Source organism: the organism of the source record quoted next, unplaced genomic scaffold (assembly GCF_019419815.1).
Source record: "Pyrus x bretschneideri cultivar Hongxiangsu unplaced genomic scaffold, Pyrus_bretschneideri_v1 Contig29, whole genome shotgun sequence".
NCBI classification, from domain to species: domain Eukaryota; kingdom Viridiplantae; phylum Streptophyta; class Magnoliopsida; order Rosales; family Rosaceae; genus Pyrus; species Pyrus x bretschneideri.
In genome coordinates this window covers 40400-64636 of record NW_025999601.1, presented here as the reverse complement: position 1 = coordinate 64636, position 24237 = coordinate 40400, and the positions used below count along the sequence as shown (strand labels likewise).

At 36.5% G+C, this 24237-nt stretch overlaps 3 protein-coding genes and 1 pseudogene across 4 annotated transcripts; 2 read left to right on the top strand and 2 right to left on the bottom strand.

Annotated features, from left to right (window-relative positions):
- Window positions 1–1269: 1269 nt before the first annotated feature.
- On the top strand, window positions 1270–3044 carry LOC103945709 (protein SODIUM POTASSIUM ROOT DEFECTIVE 1-like). Its single transcript, XM_009356303.3, has 3 exons — window positions 1270–2082; window positions 2177–2252; window positions 2667–3044. Exons 1-3 carry the CDS (start codon window positions 1423–1425, stop codon window positions 2846–2848), a joined length of 918 nt encoding a protein of 305 aa, XP_009354578.3. The 5' UTR covers window positions 1270–1422; the 3' UTR covers window positions 2849–3044.
- A 7009-nt stretch (window positions 3045–10053) lies between these two features.
- On the bottom strand, window positions 10054–10986 carry LOC103945682 (dirigent protein 10-like). Its single transcript, XM_009356282.3, has one exon. It carries the CDS (start codon window positions 10984–10986, stop codon window positions 10054–10056), a length of 933 nt encoding a protein of 310 aa, XP_009354557.1.
- Window positions 10987–12422: 1436 nt separating this feature from the next.
- Window positions 12423–14617, top strand: LOC103945683 (putative pentatricopeptide repeat-containing protein At1g12700, mitochondrial). Of its 2 annotated transcripts, XM_048588975.1 has the most exons (2): window positions 12423–12848; window positions 12920–14617. In XM_048588975.1, the coding sequence occupies exons 1-2, from the start codon at window positions 12831–12833 to the stop codon at window positions 14585–14587; spliced, it is 1686 nt and encodes a 561-aa protein (XP_048444932.1). In that variant the 5' UTR covers window positions 12423–12830; the 3' UTR covers window positions 14588–14617. The 2 variants fall into 2 exon arrangements, with proteins under 2 accessions (XP_048444932.1, XP_018502596.1); XM_018647080.2 differs by having other exon boundaries at window positions 12423–14617.
- A 1942-nt stretch (window positions 14618–16559) lies between these two features.
- LOC108867128 lies at window positions 16560–18640 on the bottom strand (annotated as a pseudogene).
- Between the last annotated feature and the right edge of the window lie 5597 nt (window positions 18641–24237).

Below are 24237 nucleotides of genomic sequence, written 5' to 3'. Positions count from 1 at the left end.
TTGGAAAAGAAGTGTCGAGTAATTTTCTTTTAAAAAAAATTAATTTATAAGATTCGAACTCGAAACTTTCTTCAACAACGTAGAACAAATGTTTAGAGTACAAACATAAAGCTTCACAATCACATTACTTGGTTACATTACATATCCGTTACACCATTTTTTTAACACAACTTTGAACACATGCTTTTGTGAAGCCTACTAATGTATTTTAATGATTTAAACCACTTATCTTTTAAAACATCATTCATAGATCATCATTCCAAAAGACTAAATAAATCCAAAATAATTAAGACATACATTTGTAATGAAGAAAATGGACAAATACAGTTCAACAAAGAAACTCTAAACCCTAAATTTAACTATCATATAGTTTCAGATTTAGGTGATTTTTGGTGATCATAATCTTTGAGAGTAGACCTAAAAGATAAACGATTTTGATAATTAAAATACATTACAACCTGTGTTAAAAATATTATAAAAAGTATACGTCTCATCATATCATATCATACACACACACACATATATGAGAAAACCAAATGTGATTCGCACCCAACTAGCGCCAACCATAGGCATATTCATGCTATATAGCAAGAGTCAAATGTAAAACAATTGTTCTTAAAAAATGAATGATGGAAAACATAAAAGTAAATAAAAGAAACAATGATGTACCAATAATAGAACTAGCCGCATGCTACCTTTAGAGAAATAGCTGAGCTAGCTTATGGTACGAGTAGTAGTTGTAATCATACCACATAAAGATGAACGCAACTTTAATCAAATTACACCTTTCAATTAAAACGGAAAATAATATTTCCAATAAAAAATTTCACAACTTTAAACTTTGAAGACTATATTAATTACATATCTTCTCATTTTCTTAAGTACCATCATCTTCTCTAGCATTTCCGAGTGATTTTCTTTTGTCACCCATTGATAATGTATCAAACGTCTATTAGACGGATGATTCACTTTTAAACATGGGATAAAAGTTTATTAGACGGATGATCTCTAAAATCGTGCACCGATTGCAAAAGAACAAATTTTCCTTCTATTTAATGATGTGGAGAGATTTTTCAGTATATCCGGAATACGGGATGGTACAATATGCTCGAAATATAGGATGGTACAACATATAGAATTATACAATTAGATAGACACTTGAGAAAAAAAAATTTCACCAATTATATGATAACATGTGACGTAATGCGTACCTAACACAACGAAAAATCTCTCCATGATGTGGGGAATGATTAGTACATCTTTTTTTTTTCTCTCTCTATTCTCATCCACCAACTTACTTTAAAAGCAGACTAGTTGGCCTCTTTTTGAAGAAAATCGATCCTTGTATCACTCTTCTACTTCTCTTCAGTCTTCATCAAACAAAAGCTACCACATTTTATTCAAATTATTCTCCAATTAGCCATGAAAGGAATGGATATTTTCTGCGCATCTCCAGCTTCCACAGCCATTTGCTCTAGCCTGGATGCCGTGGTCCGCCGAGGCCCCAGACCCCTTGATCATGGTCATTATCATCGTCTTCATGATCACGATCAACGGAAAAACCAACCTCATCATCAAACTCACCATGCCCCTTGCTCATCTCAGTTACCTATTGATCCCAAACCATTTTACGAAATATGTAGAAAGAGTTTTTCTAGTCCACAAAGGCAGCTACGTACAAAAAGCTCTGCTGAGATACATGACTTAACAAGGACTAAGAGTGCCAATGGCTCTTCTTCTTCTCCTTCTCGGTTCCTCTTAAGTGACTCGCCCTTCATTGACAGGATATCGGAGCCCGATTGTAAGAATGTCTCTGCAGCTGCATTTGTTCCTCCTCAAGTACCCTCTAAGCCTAGAGACTCGATGAGCTCAAATGTTCCTCCTCAAGTACCCTCTAAAGTACCCTCTAAGCCTAGAGACTCGATGAGCTCAAATGTTCCTCCTCAAGTACATTCTAAGCCTAGAGTCTCGACAAGCTCAAATGTTCCTCCTCAAGTACCCTCTAAGCCTAGAGGCTCGATGAGCTCAAATGGTCATTGTAGTACTGTTTTGAAGTCTTCTTCTACTAGTTCTCGTCACCAGGTAACCTAATTTTCAGTTTTAATTCTTTTATTTCTTTTAGTTTTTGCTATTGGACAATTGAAGGCATGCATCTGAAGTTGTTCAACTATTGTAGGTTGTTGTTTTGAGGGTGTCACTGCATTGCAAGGGTTGTGAAGGAAAAGTGAGAAAACACCTCTCTAAAATGGAAGGTATAGTTAATTAGTAGATGGAGAAAGAAAAACTACTTAAAATTTCGTACAAATTTGTATTATTTAAATAATTACATTTGTATATATTTCTTTGTACTTCAAACCAAATTGGATTAAAAATAAAAACTTTATCTTTTTGTATTATGAGTTGTTTGTAGCGAGATGCGAGAGAATATTCTCTTGTTAGAAATATTATTATGTTATGATTTGTATAGTTTATTTTTATTTATTGACAATTCAAATCTTTCTTATTTATGCGTGTAAATGCTATATGCAACGTCAATTGGGATGAAAATTGAAATAATATATGATATTTATGTAATACTATGTTATATTTAAAAGCTATAATTTTTTATGGACTTGAAGATTAAAAATAAAAATAAATTATAGTGGTTAATGGCTGAATTTCTGCAGGAGTGACTTCATTTAGCATAGATTTCCAAACAAAGAGAGTCACTGTGGTGGGGGATGTCACCCCATTAGGTGTGCTCTCAAGTGTATCAAAGGTGAGGAAATCCCAGCTCTGGCCTTCTCCAACATCATCATCACCATCACCATCCTCTCGGTTGCCAGCGTCAACTACTCCTAAACCCTAAATTAATTAAATCAGTTCTCTTTTTATGTTATATATTCTCTGCCAAATTTCAAGTTTCCAGGCTTGCGTGTGTGTGTAATTTGCATGATTATTATTTTTAACTAAATAATCGATTGTTAATCAATAATCAAGTTTAATATCTCATATGTAAATGCAAAACCCTAGTATATTTTTAAGGGATCTGAATCAAAGTCTCTTTCTTACGTCCTTCTAAATTAATTATCAAGTTTGAAACCCTGCAACTTCTGTCAACTTTGAGTAAGGTATCTTATTGTTTACACTTTCGATGTCAATAACAAATGCGACACAACATAGTTGTGCACTGCCAACATTCTATTGCTAATGTAACCTCTCGATCATGTGAAGCAAACTGACCATTTCGCAGCCCCACATATCCACCACTTTACTTCTTCTGACTTTCAGTTTTGAGCACTATGATACACACACACACACACACACACACACTTATATCAACCACCGTATTTCAAATATTGTTTTGACTCTTTCCAAAAGAATTATGTGACATGACCATGTATGACATACAAACACTTTCTAAGCTTTTTAATCGACATAATTTTATATTAATCTGAATTTGATAGTTCGTATATTGTTTATATGTCATACACACTTTATATTGATCTAACGGTTAAAGATTGTGTGTTATATATGTTTGTAGGCAATTTTTTTTTTAACACAAACAGTTTCTAGCGATCACCATGCAAAGCATGCATTGAACATATTGTTGGAGAATCAAAGTTACTAGATTAAACCTACACGCGTCAAACTTTTATATTAGATCTTTCGGAACAAATTAGTTATACCACGCTATCATATTTCAAGCAACATATATTTGAGCAATCACACAAGTACCTTATCTGACTCATCTGAAAGGATTACTGCGTGATACTAGTTATACACCGCCACAGTATATTCACAGCGTCACACTGTCACGTAGTAATTTTCCCCATCAACCACTTCCCCGCAACATATATTTGACGTTTGAGCATCTTCTGGCAAAATAGCAACAATGTGAAACATACAAACAAAAGTGCGTCATGATAATGTTCAGAAACAGAGAAATGCATGCGGTGTCCATATGGTCGGCACTCAAGAACAACATATTGTTTGGGACAAGAAGCACTTATTCTTGTTTTTTTTCTTTCTCAATTCTTTTTCTATCCTATGGATTGTACCATCACATAAGGAATGGTAAAGTGGTCACATATGTATTTAAACAAGGGTGACTCAGCTGATTTAGTCATTGAATTATCACTTCAGAGAAAATCAGGTCTCTAAATTATTTTTTCAGAACAATCAGTTTTGAATATAAAAATCAGCCAATTACATTCCTACTTTTATATTCGAAGCTACTATATTCAAATTTTCATCAATTTAAGTCACTTAACTTGCATATGATACACTGTAGAGGTTAGACTGGTAGTTTTTCTTAAAGAAATAGTGTATGGAGTAAACTTTAGAGAATAAATTGGTAGTTTTTCATAAAGAAATAGTGTAAGAGGTTGGAAATTAATCTTCTTCAATTTTTTTGATCCGACGATTGGAAATTAAGAGAGGAGTGTGAGAGGTAAAAATTGGTGTGTGGAGAGCTCTACCCTTAAACAAAATAGATCAAAATTTGGATGCAAGTAATGAATGCTATCTCTAACAGGATTATCATAAATTAAAACGATCATTTAATCTAGTAGCACTCGATTTTCATGAATTCAAATCTCGCATACAATAATTACAAATCTAAGTTTAGTAACATTCGATTTTTCATTAGTTCAAATCTCGCAAACAACAACTACAGATCTAAGTATTATAATCTCTCTTGTACTTACCCCAATATGTCTTTCCTACAATGAACCAAATGAAGACTAGAAGTTATACTAACATTTTTTTTTTTTTGCAAGTCTATTAATTCAAAAGCATTATTTCATGCCTTTGTTCTTGGTCGGGTTTGTTCCTTTTCTTTTTTGCTTTTTGAAACTATATTATCCATCTTTTCTTTGACCAACTATAATCAGCAGGGAAAAGAGTTTTGTAATGTCCATAGGTTGGAAGCAAGCAAACTTCCAATTCTATGTCAACAACCATAACTTGAATACTTGTTATATCTTCCTTTTCCGGATGTTTCGTGACTTTAATTTATTTGATTATGACATATGTATTATCCACCTATCAAGCGATCATATTATAGAATATGTCTCTTGTATAGAAATTTGGTATACGGGTTGGTGCAACCTTTTCTCGTCATCAGCATGAAATCTTTTCTTTTTCGTATGTAAGGAAGTGTTTGGACATTGGATTATCTTTGACCTAACAAAGGGTTCCGAATCCTCTCCTCTCTCATTTTCTTTTTCTTCCAATCCTCTTTTATTTGAACACTCACGAGTAAACTACGTCAACATCTTATGTTGACTTCTTTATAAAAAGACAAAGACAAAAAAAAAAAAGTGAAAAAGGAAGAGAGAAGATCTGAAGGGAGAGAATCCTACTTATCCCTTCACTAGCCATCTAGTTTGAGGGATGGAGCAAATAACATTATTTGAGAGGTACCCTCAAACAGTTTAAGTTAGTTTGAGAAATGATACAAATAACCTTATTTCGTTTCAACTAAGTGACACTATTGTAGGACCTACTTTGCATTGTATTTCAAATCTAAAATCACACTTTCATTTTAGCATTTTCTTAAAATATCACATTAATCTATTATTCTGGATACGACTACATGTCTTTTTGTAATTTTTTTTTTAAAGTCTCAAATTTGTTTTCAAAATGATCCTTGTATAAATAATTAAAGAAATACATGGTTTGAATAATTAAAATAACATCCGAAACAGGATCCATAAAATATCCTTATTTGAAAGACTCCTTAGTAAAATGAGACTTTGTATATAACTATATATATAGAAGGCTTATTTTTAGCTATACCCCTTGAAACTTGATTTTAAGGGTGAAGTGTCAATTTAGTCTCTGAATTATCACTTCAGTGCAAATTAGGTCCTTGAATTTATTTTTCTAAAATCCCTAAATTCATTAAAAATTGCTAATTTCAGCCATATTATTATATTAAAAGCTATTTTATTCAATTTTTTTGTCAACTTAAGTCCCTTGACACACTTTCAAGTGTAATACCGTCATTTTCTCGCCAATAAGCCCTTAACATTTCATATAGGTTGTGAATCTAACGTCTAATTTAGCCTCCAAAGTTAACTCTATACAATATAGGGGTAGACAAAAGGGTCTTGGACTTGCGGATAGGGGTGGGTACAAGCAGGTCGATGCGGGTACGGAGCGGGGCGGTGCAGTTCTATGTTACTTGCAGGGCGGGTCCAAATTGCTAAGAAAACAGGCCCCCCGCCCGGACCGTATCTACTGTCCAATATGTGGAGATTTAATCTCCACCTTTGATTAAATCCCACAATCCACTTGGTGCGGTGTTCGTCGATGCAGGTTCTGGGCTGAACGGAAAAGATGCGGCGGAAGGGAGTAATGAGTGTGGAATACAGGCTTCAAATAGGCATTATGCGATGTCGATCTGGGTAGGAGGTTCATCAGGACCCTGCAGCAAGCAGCAGCAGAGGTTCAAGACAGGCGTGAAATGGTGGCTGGTTAAGGTCTTAGTCGAATCTAGACACACACAGGTCAGGCAGCGGCAGTCTTGAGGTGCAAAGGTGTAGTGGAGTAACGGCAACGGTCCAGTTTGGGAAATCGTGCTCAAGTTGACCTTGACAGTGATGGGGATTCGCTGGCGGGTCTCCCGCGAGCATAGGAAAACAGTGAACTGTCTTGACAAGATTCCGATCTTGTGGCTCAGAAACGACAGGAACCGCAGGAAATCAAGCTTTGGGTAAACGACGAGGTCGCCAATATCGATCTCGGCCTTACTATAAGAGAACGTGGTGGTTCGACATCTCTTGGAACAATCAGAATTCGAGAGAGCTAAAGAAGAAGAGGGAAAAAAAAAGGGGGGACCCGTGAACCCGCCCCGAAATGGGCCGAGTTAGGTCCGATTCTTGTATTAGAATTTCTTATACCAAGCCCGGCCCGTCCCATTTCTTTTAAGCCCAGGTCTGGTCTGATCCTTTCAAAATTAGGCCTAGCCCCGCCCATACCCAGCCCTAATACATTATTTCTTTATGAAAAATTATCAATCTACCATCCAATGTGTATCACATGCAAGTAACATGACTTAAATTGATGGAAAATTGAATATAGTAGTTTCAAATATAATATTATGGTTGTAATTGGCAGATTTTTATAATTGAAGGATTGATTTTTCTGAAAAATAGTTTAGGGACCTAATTTTCACTCCGGTGATAATTTAGGGACTAAATTGGTAGTTCACCTTGATTTTGATATCACTTTGATATTTGTAACTCAAATGTCACATCCCGCCCCGGGACGGATTATTTCCCGGACTCGCTCCACCACCGTAGCACGATATTGCCCTATTTGGGCTTACCATTCCCTCATGGTTTTGTTATTGTGACATCCCACATTGCCCAAGGGAGTGATCCTTATATGTATATTCCCATTCCTACCTAGCACGAGGCCTTTTGGGAGCTCACTGGCTTCGGGTTCCATGGGAACTCCGAAGTTAAGCGAGTAGCGCACGAGAGCACTCCCAGGATGGGTGACCCATCGGGAAGTTCTCGTGTGAGTTCCCAGAAACAAAACCGTAAGGGCGTGGTCGGGGCCCAAAGCAGACAATATTGTGCTACGGTGGTGGAGCGGGCCTGGGAAGTGATCCGCCCCGGGTTGGGATGTGACACAAAAGTCGTTACTTTACTTCTTGAAACTCAAGGTTTCTCCACTTTACCCCCTGAAACTCGATTTTCATTTTGTGTGTCTTTCCTTATTCACATTTTTTACATCTCTCCTGCCATTCTGTTTCCTCTGTTTTATTTCTCTCTTGTATCTTAACAGATAAATGAAATGATTAATATCAAATGGGTTTGTAGGTTTGTTTTCTTTCACCATTTTGTATGTATTTCATGTGCTTTCCTCCCTCCCCCTCTTATCACACTCCCTCCACATCAATGATTTATGCATCATTCCATCTGTCTTTTCTCCATCTCTAATATAAAAGAAAAATCTAAAAACAAAAAATACAATTATTACCAAACTCCTGTAAGTTCAAAGAAAAGTGAAGAACATATCTGATTACGTTAGGGATTTTTATGACTTTAGAGATTTTTATGATATCCAAGCAAATTAAAATTTGTTAGGTTCCCCTCTTTTTGAGACATGAAGCTATACTTTTGACTTGAAACTTTTACAAGGGTCTAGTGTTTAAGTGGGTACTTCACGTGTCATAAAATAAGTGGAGAGATACAAAAAAATATAGGCCTTAATTGGATTAATAATCCATGTGGTAATACGGTAATCTGAAAATAACCCACGTGGTAAAAGAATCAGGATCTAAACTTTTGTGGTAAAGTCTATTAGGGTTCAGGTCCAAAATTAAAAGTTTCGTCAACTCTATCAATTGTTTGGACGTAAGCCTCACATGTGAGGCTAAAAACATAAAGTTAGCCTCATATGTGAGCCTCACGTGCTAACAATTAACGGAGAGTTCCATTTTGGAATCATAAGTGCGACTCACATGTTATTAATTAATAGAGAGTTGATAGAATTTTTAATTTTGAATCGAAATCCTAAAGGACTTTACCACAGGGGTTTAATCCTTATTTTTTTACCACATGGCTTATCTTCCGACTTCCATATCATCATAAGAACTAATAATACAATTGGGCCAAAAATATATCATTTCCTTTACTTGATTATGACATGTGGAACTAGCTAGTTTTGACATATAAAAGCTTAAACCTGGAAAAATCTCTCAATTTTGACGTTTAAAAAGCTTAAAACTTGGAGCTAATTGCAACTCCATTCAACATCTTTAAACTTTACAATCTCATATAAAAACTTACGATTGCATTGCAATTTCATACATTCGTCAATTTTCTCGTCAGTATCTCTATTATTTTGCCTACTTGGCATCGCAAGACTCACTCTATCACCTATCTGGACCACCCTATTGCAATGAAATTGAAAGTTTTTATTGACATTGTAATGAAATCGAAAGTGTTTTTTTATGAAATTGTGAAGTTTTAAAGATGTCATACAGAGTTGCAATTGAACACAATTTGAAGAGGATAAACTGTCATTTACCCTTAATTGAGTAATATGTCAAATAATTTAGGAAGTGGCTATAGTGCGGCGGATTATTAGTCCTATAATATATCTTTTTATAGCTATTACATCTTAATATTCAAATCTAGCCGTCCATTTTTTGGGATATTCGATGTCCGTTGCATTGTAGGAAAATTGAAGAATTTGATCTCAAATTTTTTTTTCTTCCTTAGTATCAAATTTAAATGAACTCATTTATTTGAGAGGAAATTAGTTTCATTTCATTTCTAAGGATGAATTGAGCGAGGCTAAAGAGGGTCAATTCGAGTATGACGGGGCCAAATTTCGGCTCAGCCCGACATGTAGCATTGGGTTGGCCGAACCAACCCAATCTTTTGTTGACGAAGGGTAAGACGAAGAGTTTACAATCCAAGCCCGGCTCACGACCTTGCCCGTTTGCGCCCAATATGACCCAACCCCTTTAGCAAGCCCATGTTATATTTAATACAGTCTGCACTTGCATCTGCTTCGCTATTTTTGGTCAACCTTTTGACTAAATCAACTATTCACTATCATAAACACAAAAATGCCTTAAAACCTCCCACTTAATCCTCAACCACGCAGGACAAGTTTCACTTCTTTGCTTTTACTTGTTGACTGCCAACATCTTTCGGCCCCTTTTATACCGACATGGTCCCCAACGTAATCGGTATATACAAGTTTTATCTTAAAAAACTTTGAATAACTTGACTAAAATTTCAGCCAAGGTAGTATGCTAATCAGCCTAACCTTGAAGTGGACAAAAACCTTTGTAGGATACCATTTTATTCGTAGGACACTTCTCATAAAAATGTAAGACTTTTGTACTTTAGTCTCATGTAACCAACGTTAGTTCCATCCGATATAAGAGATATTTCAAGAGAAAAAAAAAACATCATTTTCATGTAAATAACCATCATTTTTGTAATTCAAATCACAATCGTTTTTGAACATGTATCTCTAGTGCAGAGATTTTAGCAAAACACATAATTAACAACATTTTAAATTAAAACCTTAATTAGCACACTAGTAAGTGAGATACGTAGTAAACTCCAGTACGGTGTCAACTCCATCAGTGTTGTGCTGATTTGTTGCAGGAATAGTCTTAACAAGAGCATAACCCTTTGCATTGAGATACTTCCCAGTTCCTCCCATGATTGCAAGATGAGACTCCGACACCGCCACCTGATGCACACCGAAGAAGGTGAGGCTATCAGCGTAACCACCACTCTGAAACATGGCTGTGAATGCAATGGTCTGGCTGCTCCCATCTTCAGAACTCGCCACGTAAAACCCTTGTGCCTTGCCGAGCAAGCCAGAACCAAGTTCATGCCCTTCAGTCAGCTCATCATCGAAAACTGTTAGTGTCCCAAACATAAGCTTTTGAAGGGTGATTCCAGGAGGGAGCTGAGCCCCGTTAATGTACGGAAACCCATTCCCACCAATGATGTTGTTGTTGTTACCATTGTTTTGGACCAAGTTGTTGCCAGTGTTTCCACCAAGGCCGGTGAAGAAGGGGACGTTGTTGTTGTCGATGATTCCATTGTTGTTGCTGTTTTGAGGAATGCCATTTCCAATTGGGATGTTTGCTCCATTGGGTTTGGCAAAAGGGATTTGACCGCTGACTGCCGGGTTGGCCACAATTCCAGTGACAGCTCTCGCTGAGGGGTTTGATCCTCCGATAATGTCATGCAAGAAGAAGGTTAGCGGATGGTAGGATGCTGTGTTGCCAACTGTGGCACTTGTAGCTGCAGCAGGGCCTGCTGGATTTGTAGCCACCAGAGGAGGTGGCACATTGGAAACAGGTATTTGTGTTTGAGTTGTATGAGGCTCTTCAGGGGATGCAGGGCTTTCCTCATCGAGGATTCGGGCGCAAGTGGCGCAAGGAATGGCAAGGGCTAGAAGAAGTAGCCAGATTGTGAACTTGAGGGGCAAGGGAACTGATTTCCGGGTTGCCATGAGATTGGAAGGACAGGGAGAAAATCGAAGAACAGCTTATGATCTGGAGAGAAGGTTTTGTTTGACGGGTTGATGATGAATTAAGACAGAATTATTGGGAATATATACTATGTTAGTTTAAGAAGATTAAGTTTAAATCATAAGATGGAGTAGATAACATGGAGTAGGTAGACTTTGCATTTCTGGTACTGGTGTGTTGGTTAGAGCTTTAAAACACCTGAGCCTTGTGTTTTAGATGTGAATTTAATTAAAAACTTTGGATTTGTTTAGGAGTTAAGATGAACAACTCCTCTCTTTTTCAATTTAATTCTAATTAAAATTATATTATTATTATCTTTGGATCAATAATTACTTCTGAACACGAATTAGATAGGCCATTACAGTTTTGATCCATTAACAGAATAAAAAGTAAAACCCTGGGGGTTAATATTATTCTCGTATTGATCTTCATTTTATCTGGTAATTTCATACAAGTACTGGTAACCTTTTATTGTATATAAACCCGAGTTTTTGAAAAACAAGACTTGAGACGCGCCTAGGCGATCTTCGAGGTGGGACGGTGAGGAAACACCTTTACCTAGCAAGAGTAGGCTTAAACTCGCTTAGGCGTGGTCGAGGCACGTTAGAGGCATCAATCGGGGCTTTTTATATTTTTTGATATATTTTTTTTAAGGTTAGGGTTTCTCACCTACAGTGAAGAAATTTTTTATTCGGAAGTTGATCATTCTTCTATAATGTTTGATTTTGACTCTAGCGTTGATTTTATATATAGGGATGTACTATCCACACACTCCAAATTGCTCCTCACACACCCCTTGTTAATTTATGTCCGTTGATCTTCTTCAATTCATCTGATCCGATGACTGAAAATTAGGAGGGTGCGTGAGAATTAAAATGGGGTGTGTGAATTATATATACAGGGAAGTGTTATTGGCACTTCAAAAATCTCATTCTACACTTCTCACAAGTGTATTTTTCTTTCCAAATATAAAAAGTTTGGAGTGTAGAATGAGATTTTTGAAGTGCCAATAATAATTCCCAAAATTATATACATAATATACATTTATAATTATAAGTTATGTGAGGCTTTGCTCACGCCTCAAGGCTTGCACCTAAGCAGGACTATCCATGAAACATCTTGGCTTCGTCGCTTTTTAAAACATTGATGTAAACTCAAAATATCAAAAGAGAAGTAAGATACATGGAAGCCATTATATTTTCCACTAAAAATTAAATAGAGTTGGTGTCAACAAAAAAAAAAAAAAAAAAAAAACCTAATGATGAAGACTTGAAAACTTTGAGTTTTAACAAAAATGATAAAATAAATAATAAAATAAATAATATCAAAATTAAATTTTTAATGTAAAAATATAATTTTTTTTATTAGAATAAATAGTACTAGGAACTTTTCGTTTTCTTTAGAGTTCTCTAAAAAAAAAAAAAAAGACAAAAACCTCTGTTTGCACCACAAGCATCATCAACTAGAGCATCCCCCAGAAACTTGACTTCCTATCGACAATTAAACTCTTGCGCAAAACTTCCGTCTCTTCCCTGAACCCTACAGTGGTCATAGATTAGCTCAGTTTACATGCCTACTTGACCTCGAACAAGCATAGTGAGCTTCCTGAAGGCACCTTTTAACTTTTGCATCAAATGCAACGGGAAAAAGAAGAAGCAGCCTTTGGATGTGGTCGAGAAGCATAGTTTTTGTCGGAATTGACATAACACCAACTCGAGCTTTCACTTGTCGGAACCCAGTTGAAGGTTGGCTGAAGACACTCATTCACTAACACAGACGCTGAAGTTGGTGCCCAAGATGATGCGGTTTACTGCTTCTTCTTGTTATGGAAGCAGACTCAGAGGTACGCCTTGTCCTCTTCAATCCTCTCTTGTTGCTGTCGCCAACGGTTACTTAGCTACCTTTTATTCTCAGTCTGCACAACCAGTCAAATCTACAAAAACCCAACAACTCCGGCTCCCCAAAGTCACTAATCTTGAAGATGCCTTCAATGTGTTCGACGAAATGCTTCAATGGCGTCCTCTGCCTTCCATTGTGCGTTTCACTCAAATATTGAGTCAAGTTGTGAAATTCAAACATTATTCGGCCGCGGTCTCGTTGAGTAACCAAATGGGTGCGTCCGGAATTGGTGCTGATGCTTTTACTCTAGCTATTGTCATTAATTGCTTTTGTCATCTAAACCAAATGGGGTTTGGTTTATCTGTCTTGGGAAAGTTCTTCAAGCTTGGTTTTGAACCAGATGCGGCCACCTTCAACACCCTAATCCACGGCTTTCTTCTTGAGGATAGAGTGGCTGACGCTGCAGGGCTTTTGGAGAAACTGATGGAGAGTGGTAACTGTAAGCCCAATGTGATTACTTTTGGCACGCTAGTAAAGGGCCTTTGCATGAAAGGTTACAACAATGCAGCTATTCAGTTGCTTAAGAAGATGGAAGAAGGAGGTTGTAGGCCTGATGTAGTTGTCTATAGCACAATCATCGATAGTCTTTGTAAGGATACACTACTTGTGGATGCATTGAACCTCTTCTCAGAAATGATAAGTAAGGGTATTGCCCCAAATGTTATTACCTATACCTCTTTGATTAATGGAGTTTGTAGATTAGGGGAGTGGAAAGAAGCTACGAGATTGTTGAAGGAAATGGTGAGCAAAAGTATCTTTCCAGATGCGCACACCTTCAGTGTATTCATTGATGCACTTTGTAAGGAGGGGATGATTGAGGAAGCAAACAGTGTTTTTGAAATGATGATTCAAGTAGATATTGAACCTAATACTATTACATACAATTCAATAATGGATGGTTACTGTTTGCGAGGAGAAATGGGCAAGGCGAAAAAGGTTTTTGAACTATTGCTCAACAAGGGGTTTGTGGCTGATGCTTATAGTTATAACATATTAATTAACGGATATTGTAAGCGTAAAAGGATAGATGAGGCTGTGGTGCTCTTTAAGGAAATGTCTTGTAAGGGACTCTCTCCAGATACCATTAGTTATAACACTCTTATTGATGGTTTTTGCAAAGTGGGGAGGATACCGGATGCGCAAAACTTGTTCTATCAGATGAAAGCTTGTGGAGATCTTCCAAACCTTTGGACTTATGCTATTTTACTGGATGGCCTATGTAAAAACCAAAAACTTTCATTGGCAATGGAATATTTGAGAGAGCTGGAAGGCAAGAAGTTGGGTCTGGATATTGTCATTTACAATATTCTTATTGAAGGTTTAAGCATAGCTGGAAAAATTGATTGTGCAAGGAATCTCTTTTGCAGTTTATCATCAAAAGGACTCCAACCGATTGTCTGGACATATAATATAATGATCAGTGGGCTTTGTAATGAGGGGCTGATAAATGAAGCAGAAAAGTTGTTTAAAGAAATGGAAGAGAAAGGCTGTTCTCCAGATAACTGCACCTATAACACAATTATCCGGGGATTTATCAATAACAATGAGACATTTCGAGCGATGGGACTTATTCAACAAATGGTGGAGATGGGTTTTTCTGCAGATGCATCAACGGTGGAATTGATAGTTGATTTACTGTCTAAAGATGATGTACATCCTGCTTTGTTGACATTGATTGAATGATCGTAATGAAGTTGATTTGCATCTTTGAAATTTGAAAGTGAGCCTTCTTACTAACACAATGAACTTAGAACCTGTTGCACCTTTGATAACTGTGGCTGTATTATTATATATGATCTTGATTGTTCATGTGGAAACATAATGTCTGTTTTATTGCGCCGCAAAGTTTAGCATTTTAGTATTTTCATATGCTTAGCTGTAGTGCTTGGTAGAAACATTCTTATACATCGTATTACGTGGAAACAATTGCATATGTTAGTAAGACTCTGGCATGTTTTTGCATCTGGGGAAGTTGAGGGCTGATTGGTTTGCAATTTTGGATGGAAACTGTTTTGGGACTTAGAATGTTGGTTGTCTACAGTAGCTATGTAAATTTATTTTGGTTGCTGAAGCAATTAATTGATTTATTTTAGGAGTACAGCAATGTGAAATTACTTGGCAGAAAAAAAGAAAGCCAAGCATGTCAACAACAGGGGAAAGTTTGTAGCAAATTCCTATGAGTTTGTGGAGAGATTCAACAGCAAAACTCCCCTTTGTCGACCATGGATGTATTCTATAGGTTATTTATTAGTTTGTTTGTACGTGATCATGTTATGCCTGAAAGCCGACTTTCGAAGACAAATCAATCCCTTCAATGTTTTAAGTATAATGGTTTGTGAGTCTCTCTCTCTCTCTCTCTCCTCTGATATATATGTCTGTATATATATATATATATATATATATATATATATTTATTATTAAATGCTCTTCCAATTGTAAAATTATGCAGACATATATATATATGTAATCTCTCTTCCGATTGTAAAATTATGCAGACATTGCAGCTGAAGAAATAACCAATCCCCTGCTTATTTTATTAAGCTCAGGTTAGTGTAGGTGCATGGAGGGAATAAGGCTGGTTTTACATTCAAACGTGTTTTGAACAATTAAAATCTGATCTTGATGGAACAATATACGGATGTCACTGATTTTCTCGGTTGCTACTGTTTTGCAGGGTTTCAAATTCGGTAAACAATGTCAGAAACTGATGATGATGTCTGGTCTGGGAAGCTTATATGAAGGGGAATATTTCTCTCATTAATTGCTTCCCAGGACAAAAGGAATTTCCCTATTAGTACAAAATCAACACTTCATGGGTGCTGCAATATGACGTGTGTACATGTTTTTGTGCGTTTGTCGAATGATCTTGTTGATAAAGTATGCTATCCCTTTGCACTGAGTGAACCGTGAGTAGCTTTGGGCGCCCCAATTTGGTGATATGTGTATCGTTCATATCAATATGCAAATGCAAACTCAGCTTGTCTTGTTACTTTTCAAACTTGAGGATCCTCTAATTTGGTTTGAATTGGGGTCAGGAACTTTTGGATTAAGCTTCTGGTTCTTGTGGAGATGTAGGAATCTGCGACTCTTTGGTACTGATGATATATTCCCCCTGCATGCCGCCAGAATGTGATCTGGACCTATGCTCAAGAGTGGAGGCGTTCCAACTCATTGTTGGGCTCTAAACTCACCAGAACTGACGACCTCTTGGATGGGACGCCCCTATGGTTTCTGCAGAGTTAAGAGACTTTGTTTTTCCGAGCAGCAATTGGCTTGGAGGACAGGTTTTAGATGTTTAGTGCTTGATGTTGACTCTGGCAGACTCGACCCTCTTTACACCCTTATCCGTTGATCAGAGTTAGCAACAGAAACTCCCCCCACATTTTTAGGGAGAACAAGTTCTCTGCAGATTAATCGGCCAACTGAGCTTCTGAATCGCTCTGCTGGTTATGGCTTACATCCTAAGATTTCTCTTCTTTTTCTTCCATAATTATGCCTTGAGCCTCTTCGTTTGGAGGGCATTACACTGGTCTGTTCGGAAGGGATTAATCATGTTCTGTCCAAGCCATCAAGCGGAATGAGGAGAAGGCCACTCCACCAAAGGCAGCAAATCATAAAGAAAACAATAATGGTAATGATCAATTGACCTTGCAGATGGAAAATGGAAGATTTCTTTATTAGAATACAAATGAAAACACACATTACAGCACATTATTCATAATATTATGGTGACCAACATAAGAGGTAACGGAAGTGGTGGATTGTACGGGTGAATAAGGTCTTCCTCCTCAAAGCACTGGATCCGACAACCTTCCAATCAACGCGCTGGATCATAGCTGCAAGTAACCCCAGTAGCATTTTCACGGTCAAGTTCACCCCAGGGCACACCCTCCTCCCAGACCCAAAAGGAAGCAGTTGAAAGTGTTGCCCTCTCACATCTACTGAATTCACCTGGTTGTCCGTACCTTCTTGTGGGAATCTTTCACTTTCAGGCCAAAAGTCCAATGGGCAGTCCCAGATCTTCGGGTCCCTTCCAACGGCCCAAACATTCACAAACAACATGGTATTTGTTGGGATGTCATACCCTCCAACCTTTTGTGTACAGTTTTTCTTGTGACCAGAGACGCTGGTGGGTGTAACCTAAATGTTTCTTTTATGATGGCTTGGCGGTATGGAAGATTTGGCACGTCCGGTTCTCCGACGAGTCGCTTATTCCCGATGACTCGATAGATCTCCCTCGCTTTCTCGAACACCCTTGGGTGATTGATGAGCTCCGCTAACGCCCATTCTAGTGCAATTGCATTTGTGTCTGTGTTCCGGCCGTGAATAAATCCTGAAAAATAATTGTATATATAGGATAGGGTTCAACAATATCAAGGGCAAATATGAAGACTCATATGTGCAATTTGACTTCTAATATATGTTAGTCACAAAATTTTGTACCTTATTATTCAATACAACAGTATATTTACACTAAGAGGTGAAGGAGAAAAAATTGGTTTTGAGCTCGATATTCACAACATTTGAACTTATTATCTCACTTTCGAAAATTCATCAAAAATTAAAGGTTATTTAGTCATATATATAGAGATGGTCTTTAAATGAGAAATAAGAAATGAATGGGTCTGGTTATAAAATTTATATGGTAAAAATATGCTAGTTATAAGGTGAACAAGATACGGTTAAAAAACATTATTAGTTAAAACAAGATACGCCCATTGTGAGGCCAAACTCACTCTCTCTGTAGTTTATATCGATTATTAAAAAAAAAAAATGGTACGCCAAGAAGCTAATTATTGCCATAACTAGAGCTTATAAAATTCAACCTCCGAGTTCCTATCTTCCAAGTTCCAACATATCAACCAAAATATCAGGAAAATCTGTGGCCTCCTCCTTTCCAACATGCTCCTTCTCCCTGTTTCTCATTTATTCTCGTTCTCTTATAAACTTCCCCACCAACACATCAAACCTCGTATGCGTATCTTCAATTCTCTTCATAAACCCTCCCAAATCCAACTTTCTTACAAACCCAAAAAAAGTCACACAAACTGATCTCTCCAATAAGCCTCGTAGCCTGCTGCACCACCACTCTCGCCTCCTCCGCCCGCGCCGTCCTTCCTTCTGCGCTCGAACCCTTTGTCCCCAGAATCATGTCCACAGTCACATATTGTTCCAAAGCTTTGGAAACTCGTCAGTGAGATTCACAGCTTCACAACTCTCAGCCTTCTTGGCCAAGAGCCTTAGAAGCTTAAGATACTCTTTGGTTCGAACTGGCTCGTTCACTGTCAAATTTTTTATCACCTTCCAGTACGCTCCGTAGGGTGCAAATGCAAGCGAAGCGTTGTAGGTCAATCATTCGATAGCGAGGGACTGGCTATAAAGGAGAGCTCGTGGCTCGTGGGCGGTGAGGAAGAGGTGAGAGAGGTTGTGGAAGATGCGGTGGATGAGAGGGCCTAATCAATTGAATATGAAATTATTGCAATACAATGAATGTATCCAGTTCACTACAGATTAGTAACCCATTCTATTTTGGTCTACATGATCAGATATGTATGTATATGTATGTGTGTGTGCGCGCGCGCGCTCCCTATACTCGTCATGGGGCGCATGCCGGGAATTTACTCAAACATGAAATTGGTGGGTGCAGGCATGCAACTACTAGATGCCGCTAGTAGACGGGTTTTGAATGATTGTGGTTGCGCCTGAGTTCGACTTCTGACCAAGAGATTGTGCCATTGCGTGGGAGTGGCTCAAATCAAGGTTCTTTATTTGCCTTAAAGATAAGGACTTTACTTATACGGAGAGATGGAACAATATATAAATGGCAAGGTTGCTGGAAATGTAAATGACAGAGGAAAGTGAATAACTAATATTGTAGATTGCTTGTAATTTAAATGACTGAAAATGAGTTGTACATGAACTACAAATGAGATCGATACTACTAGTGAGCAGAAGAGTTAATAAACAAGGAAAGCAAAGGATGCTTGGCTAAAGCTAAATGCCTACAAAGAAGCTGATGAGCTGATTTGAGTAGAGTTGATTAATTGGTTGTTTAAGTGTCCATAATCCTTCTGCCTCTGCTTCTTTATATAGATATCTGAAAGAGTCTCCTTACTAAGAACAATGAACTTGCCCGAAAGAAGCTTGGCCAGCTTGCATTGTGAAATAATATTAAAAGGGGAACTTGCATTTCCACCATATGTTTTCACTACTTGCAATAAACTATTATTTAAAAGAAGCAAGTTAGCCTCTTTCACCATGTATCCTCTGTCAGAATATCTGTGTCTTCCCATCCACTTGTATTAGGAAAACATGCAATTGTTGTTTAAACAAAGCTCTTGACAAACCTCCACCACTCATACAAATGGGAAAGGCAATATTATAATGTCAAATAACTCCACTTGCAACCAAATATCTTTTCAAGTTAGCCTTCTAGCACATTAATCCTCCAAATGCCCAATTTTACCTAAATGGCCCAAATAAGTGAAATGGTGCACATTTTAGGTGCAAACAATATATATATATATATATATATATATATGTTGGAGCAATATTAGAAAATATGAAAAATAAAAATATAATTCCAATGATAATAATCATAAAGAAATTCACAACATCAATTATATATGAGATTAATATAAACAACTAGAGAGAAAGTTAGAATAATTGACAAACTTGGAGATTAAGGCTTGCATAAATGCAATGTCCTAAAGATAGAATTTTGTCTCTACTTTTGTGCTTGTAGTTTGGTAGGTGTCCATCTCTCAGAATTCAACAATTGATAATCCGAAGTCAAAGCACTTCAATCTTCGGACTCTTGAGAACTTTATATAGTCCGTACTCTTAAGACACGACTCGAAATTTGACTCATGAAGCATGAGAGAAACAAAGTGGGGAAACCCTATTTCTCAAGAGTAAAAATTAACTCTAATTTTCTATATTTAATACCAATGGTTTCATGGGTTTATATAGAATCCAATTTCTACTTATTAAAGAGATGTAGCTTTTCATCTATAAGTATACATCACTTATCAAGGGAAATCACCTAAACAACATAACCTTTCTATGAAATTGGTTAACATTATTTTTCATTCAATTATTAAAATTATATATTACAATATTTCATATTATAATATATAATTTCCAACAATCCCCCACATGAATGAAAAATTAGGAAGAATTTAAGAGTAAATGGGGATAAGAGATGCATCGGGAGAGGTGTCTTTTGAACTTGAACCTACCCTAGTGAATACTTATCGGATTTACTTGGTGAATTAGTCAATATGAAATCTTGAACTGTTCATTGTAGCAGTAAACCATGACAATAAGCTACACACATCACTAATCCTAATATATTCCGGTTTATACGGTTGTGTTCATTTTGGTTCTGAACAAATCTCGGATTTATGAGAGCTTTAGAGAATTTAGCCATCTCATACTCATAGAAGCGATCCACTTCTACTCTCACATAGGTGACCACTGATTAAGAATAGTCTGCTCTATTCCTCTTCTTTATAAGATATCACTGTCATTAAGTATAAATATACATCCTAAAACTTTTGCATACAATACACTTCTTCCATCATAGGAATGAAGTATATAGTGTGTTAACTTCTTTGAATCATGCCTAACCAGTTTGCCTATTGAACTTAGACCATGCATGGGATCTCAAATCAACTAAGTTAGGTTTCCGCTCAGCTGATTCATTAGTTATGTTGGCTTTAGCCTCATTCTCCTAGATGACCAACTTACTCTCTAGTCTAACCTTTAATAATTGGATCCACTACTAGGTTGACTATTTTTAATGGTGTGCACAATCCATTTGATAAAATTATATTTCATATGAGAGTAGCTGTTTCTCAATTTTAAGTCCTCAAAAGTATATATATGTTGGGACTTTTGTAAGTAATTTGCTAATACTAGGAAGAAGACTTCCCCACATTTAAGGTATCTATAGAAGGTCTATAACCTTACCATACATTAAACAATTACTCATTACAAGAGATGACATTTTGATTGTCTCATCCAATTAGCAAATTACGTTTCCATTCTTTGTAAGTAAATCTCATATCTCAAAAATAGATAAGTTACCCCCACAATTCACACACATTGTGGTTGCTTTAATGCTATTAATAATTCACTTTCATACTTAAAGAATTAAGAACCTGTCAAAGATAAGTTCTCCATCTATCTTCACTTGCTAAGCCTTTTAGCCTCACCAGCCCTTCGGAATAGGAGAATTTGGCACTTTATTTTAGAGGCACCTTCATGATTCTTAGCGAACTTTCTAAGTTCTCATGGTTACCGCCTTGCTTTAGATTTCTCAATTGTCGAAAGTAGGCATTGGCCTTCACAATTCAATTGTCATTCTTTCCAAGACGAAACTAACTTATCCAAAGTGAGTTCTAAATCTATATTTGACTTTCCCATGACTAACATACAAAGGGACAAGACGCTCTTATGACTATTGTCATATTTCTGAATTCTGATTGCCTTCTTGTTACTAGTACTCATACTAGTATTAATCTCACAACATACTAACGTAGTAATGCTGTTTTCTTTTGTTAATCACAGTGTCTATAATAAAGATGCAGACCACATCTTTCCTTATGGCAAATAACGGTGTCAAAATTGTTCTCGTCTTGCACACTCACATTTTCCATGCGTAGGCCTGTAAGTTGGCCTACTCATCGCCTTGTGATGACTATCATCCACGAATTGATCATTTTGATCATGTTACATCAGAACATCTATATGTATGAAGCACCGCTTTCAAGCATTTGTGGAAGTCTTTTGGTTCTGCAACAAACATCTTATGATAGCACTGCGATCTAGAGCAACATACATCCAAAACAAAACGACTTAATTTTCGTTTCGAAATAGAATGGCCGTTCATAAGGATTGCATCATTGCTTTATTGAATTGCCCTGCTTGCTCCAGTGGATGTTCATAGAACCTAAAACATCAGAGCTCATGATTTGTCTGGATCATGAAGCCACTCCATCTTCCATTTTAAATAATGGGATTCTCTAAACTAATGTTCTACTACATATTAATTTGATTCTCTTGTAGGACATTTCATAAAAACATGGTTAAGAAACCATTTTTAGCAGGCGCAAGCGAGATTGAACCCCCAAGTCCTCATCATTGAAATCAAACAATCATACCAATTAAAAACAACCATACCTGTTCACCTTGGCCTTGTCATCACGAACCCAAACTGTAGAGATCGTATAGTTTAATTTATATATACTGGTATGTTTCCACCAACAGACACGAGTATCTGCATGAGTCAAACTCCATGAATAGCCGAACCGTTTGGCAGTTCTCTAAATCCACCGAATATAAAATTGATTCGCCATTTCTGATCTGTTTGGCACAAGTTCTTAGTCGCATATATATATATATATATATATATATATATATATTTAGATATCAATTGAATGCTTCAAATTCAAATGAAGTTCCTTCCTTAAAAAGGAGCTTATCCTAGGGATTGATATTAATCTGAAGTATGAACTTCCCCTTTGCTTTTCCCGTAAACTGCATATGCATCTTACAAACACATCATCATATTTTCTAATTATTCCAAACTTGGATAAAAAGATTTCATCTTTAGATTGTTGGAGCAATATTAAAAATATGAAAAATAACAATATAATTCCAATGATAATAATCATAAAGAAATTCACAACATCAATTATATATGAGATTAATATAAACAACTAGAGAGAAAGTTAGAATAACTGACAAACTTGGAGATTGAGGCTTGCATAAATGCAATGTCCTAAAGATAGAATTTCGCCCCTACTCTTGTGCTTGTAGTTCGGTAGGCGTCCATCTCCCAGGATTCAACAATCTATAATCCGAAGTCAAAGCATTTCAATCTTCGGACTCTGGCGAACTTCATATATTCCGTACTCTCAAGGCACGACTCGGAATTTGACTCAAGAAGCATGAGAGAAACAAAGTGGGGAAACCCTATTTCTCAAGAGTAAAAATTAACTCTAATTTTCTATATTCAATACCAATGGTTTCATGGGTTTATATAGAATCCAATTTCTACTTCTTAAGGAGATGTAACTTTTCATCTATAAGTATACATTACTTATCAAGGGAAATCACCTAAACAACATAACCTTTCTGAGAAATTGGTTAACATTATTTTTCATTCAATTATTAAAATGATATATTACAATATTTCATATTATAATATATAATTTCCAACAATATATATATATATATATATATATGTATGTATGTATGTATGTATGTATGTATATATGCATATATGCAAGGCCCTAACAGATTGAAGGGATCTCTTAAAACTCTTTATATATATATATATATATGTATGTATGTATGTATGTATGTATGTATGTATGTATGCATGTATGTATATATGCAAGGCCCTAACAGATTGAAGGGATCTCTTAAAACTCGATCTGGAGCACCGTTCTCTTCCCCTGTTTGTTGGATATGTCACAAATTAGATGGTTTAATACGTGCTCGATCTCTAGCCCTATATCAATATTGTGGAATGGAAATTTTATGTCCGAAAACCTCAATATGCAGATGAGATATAACATTTGAATCAAGCAATTCACAGATACAAAAATTACTTATAAAATAATTTTGAAAATAAGTAAAAAAAAAATTTGTTGTATCCCTACTGATAGGATCATTATTTATCATATTTTCATATTAATTATCCCTAAGTTTTGTTAAGGAATTGATTATAAAAGAACCTTATTACTTTCATTTTCTCAGTTTCAGCCATTTTGTGCACTTAGGACGTTTTTGGTGATAATTCGACTTTCCGAAGGAGTTTTGATACAAGCCCAATTGAAGAAGGAAGCTAAGAGTCTGAAGATCGTTGTATCCAAATTTCATAATTTTCCATGAAGCCATTCATTCCAGTTTTACAAATGAATCCCGCAGAAATTGTTTTCCCGTCAGAATCGCGCAGCTGTGGGAGAATGAAGATTTGAACTCTTTCCCGATTTTTCCTAGTGGCATGCGATATATGCTTGGAAAGATAAGAGATAAAGCTATGTTTTTCATATTTTTACAGAATTTTCCAGAAGATAAATTGACCCCAAAACTGGCGTGCAAGGAAGATAACGTGTTTCCCAAGTCAAGAAGGATTCCTTCCTAGTTTGTGTCATTAATTGTTTAGGAGTTTATTTTATTTTAGGAGACTTTCTCCCAGACCTTTTAGAGAGTTTTTCTAGTATAAATAAGTGCTCTAAGCTCTCTTTAAGATACCATCCATCCATCCACCACCGCACCATACTACCATTCACCATCTCTGCAATTTGTGAAGAAGAGCT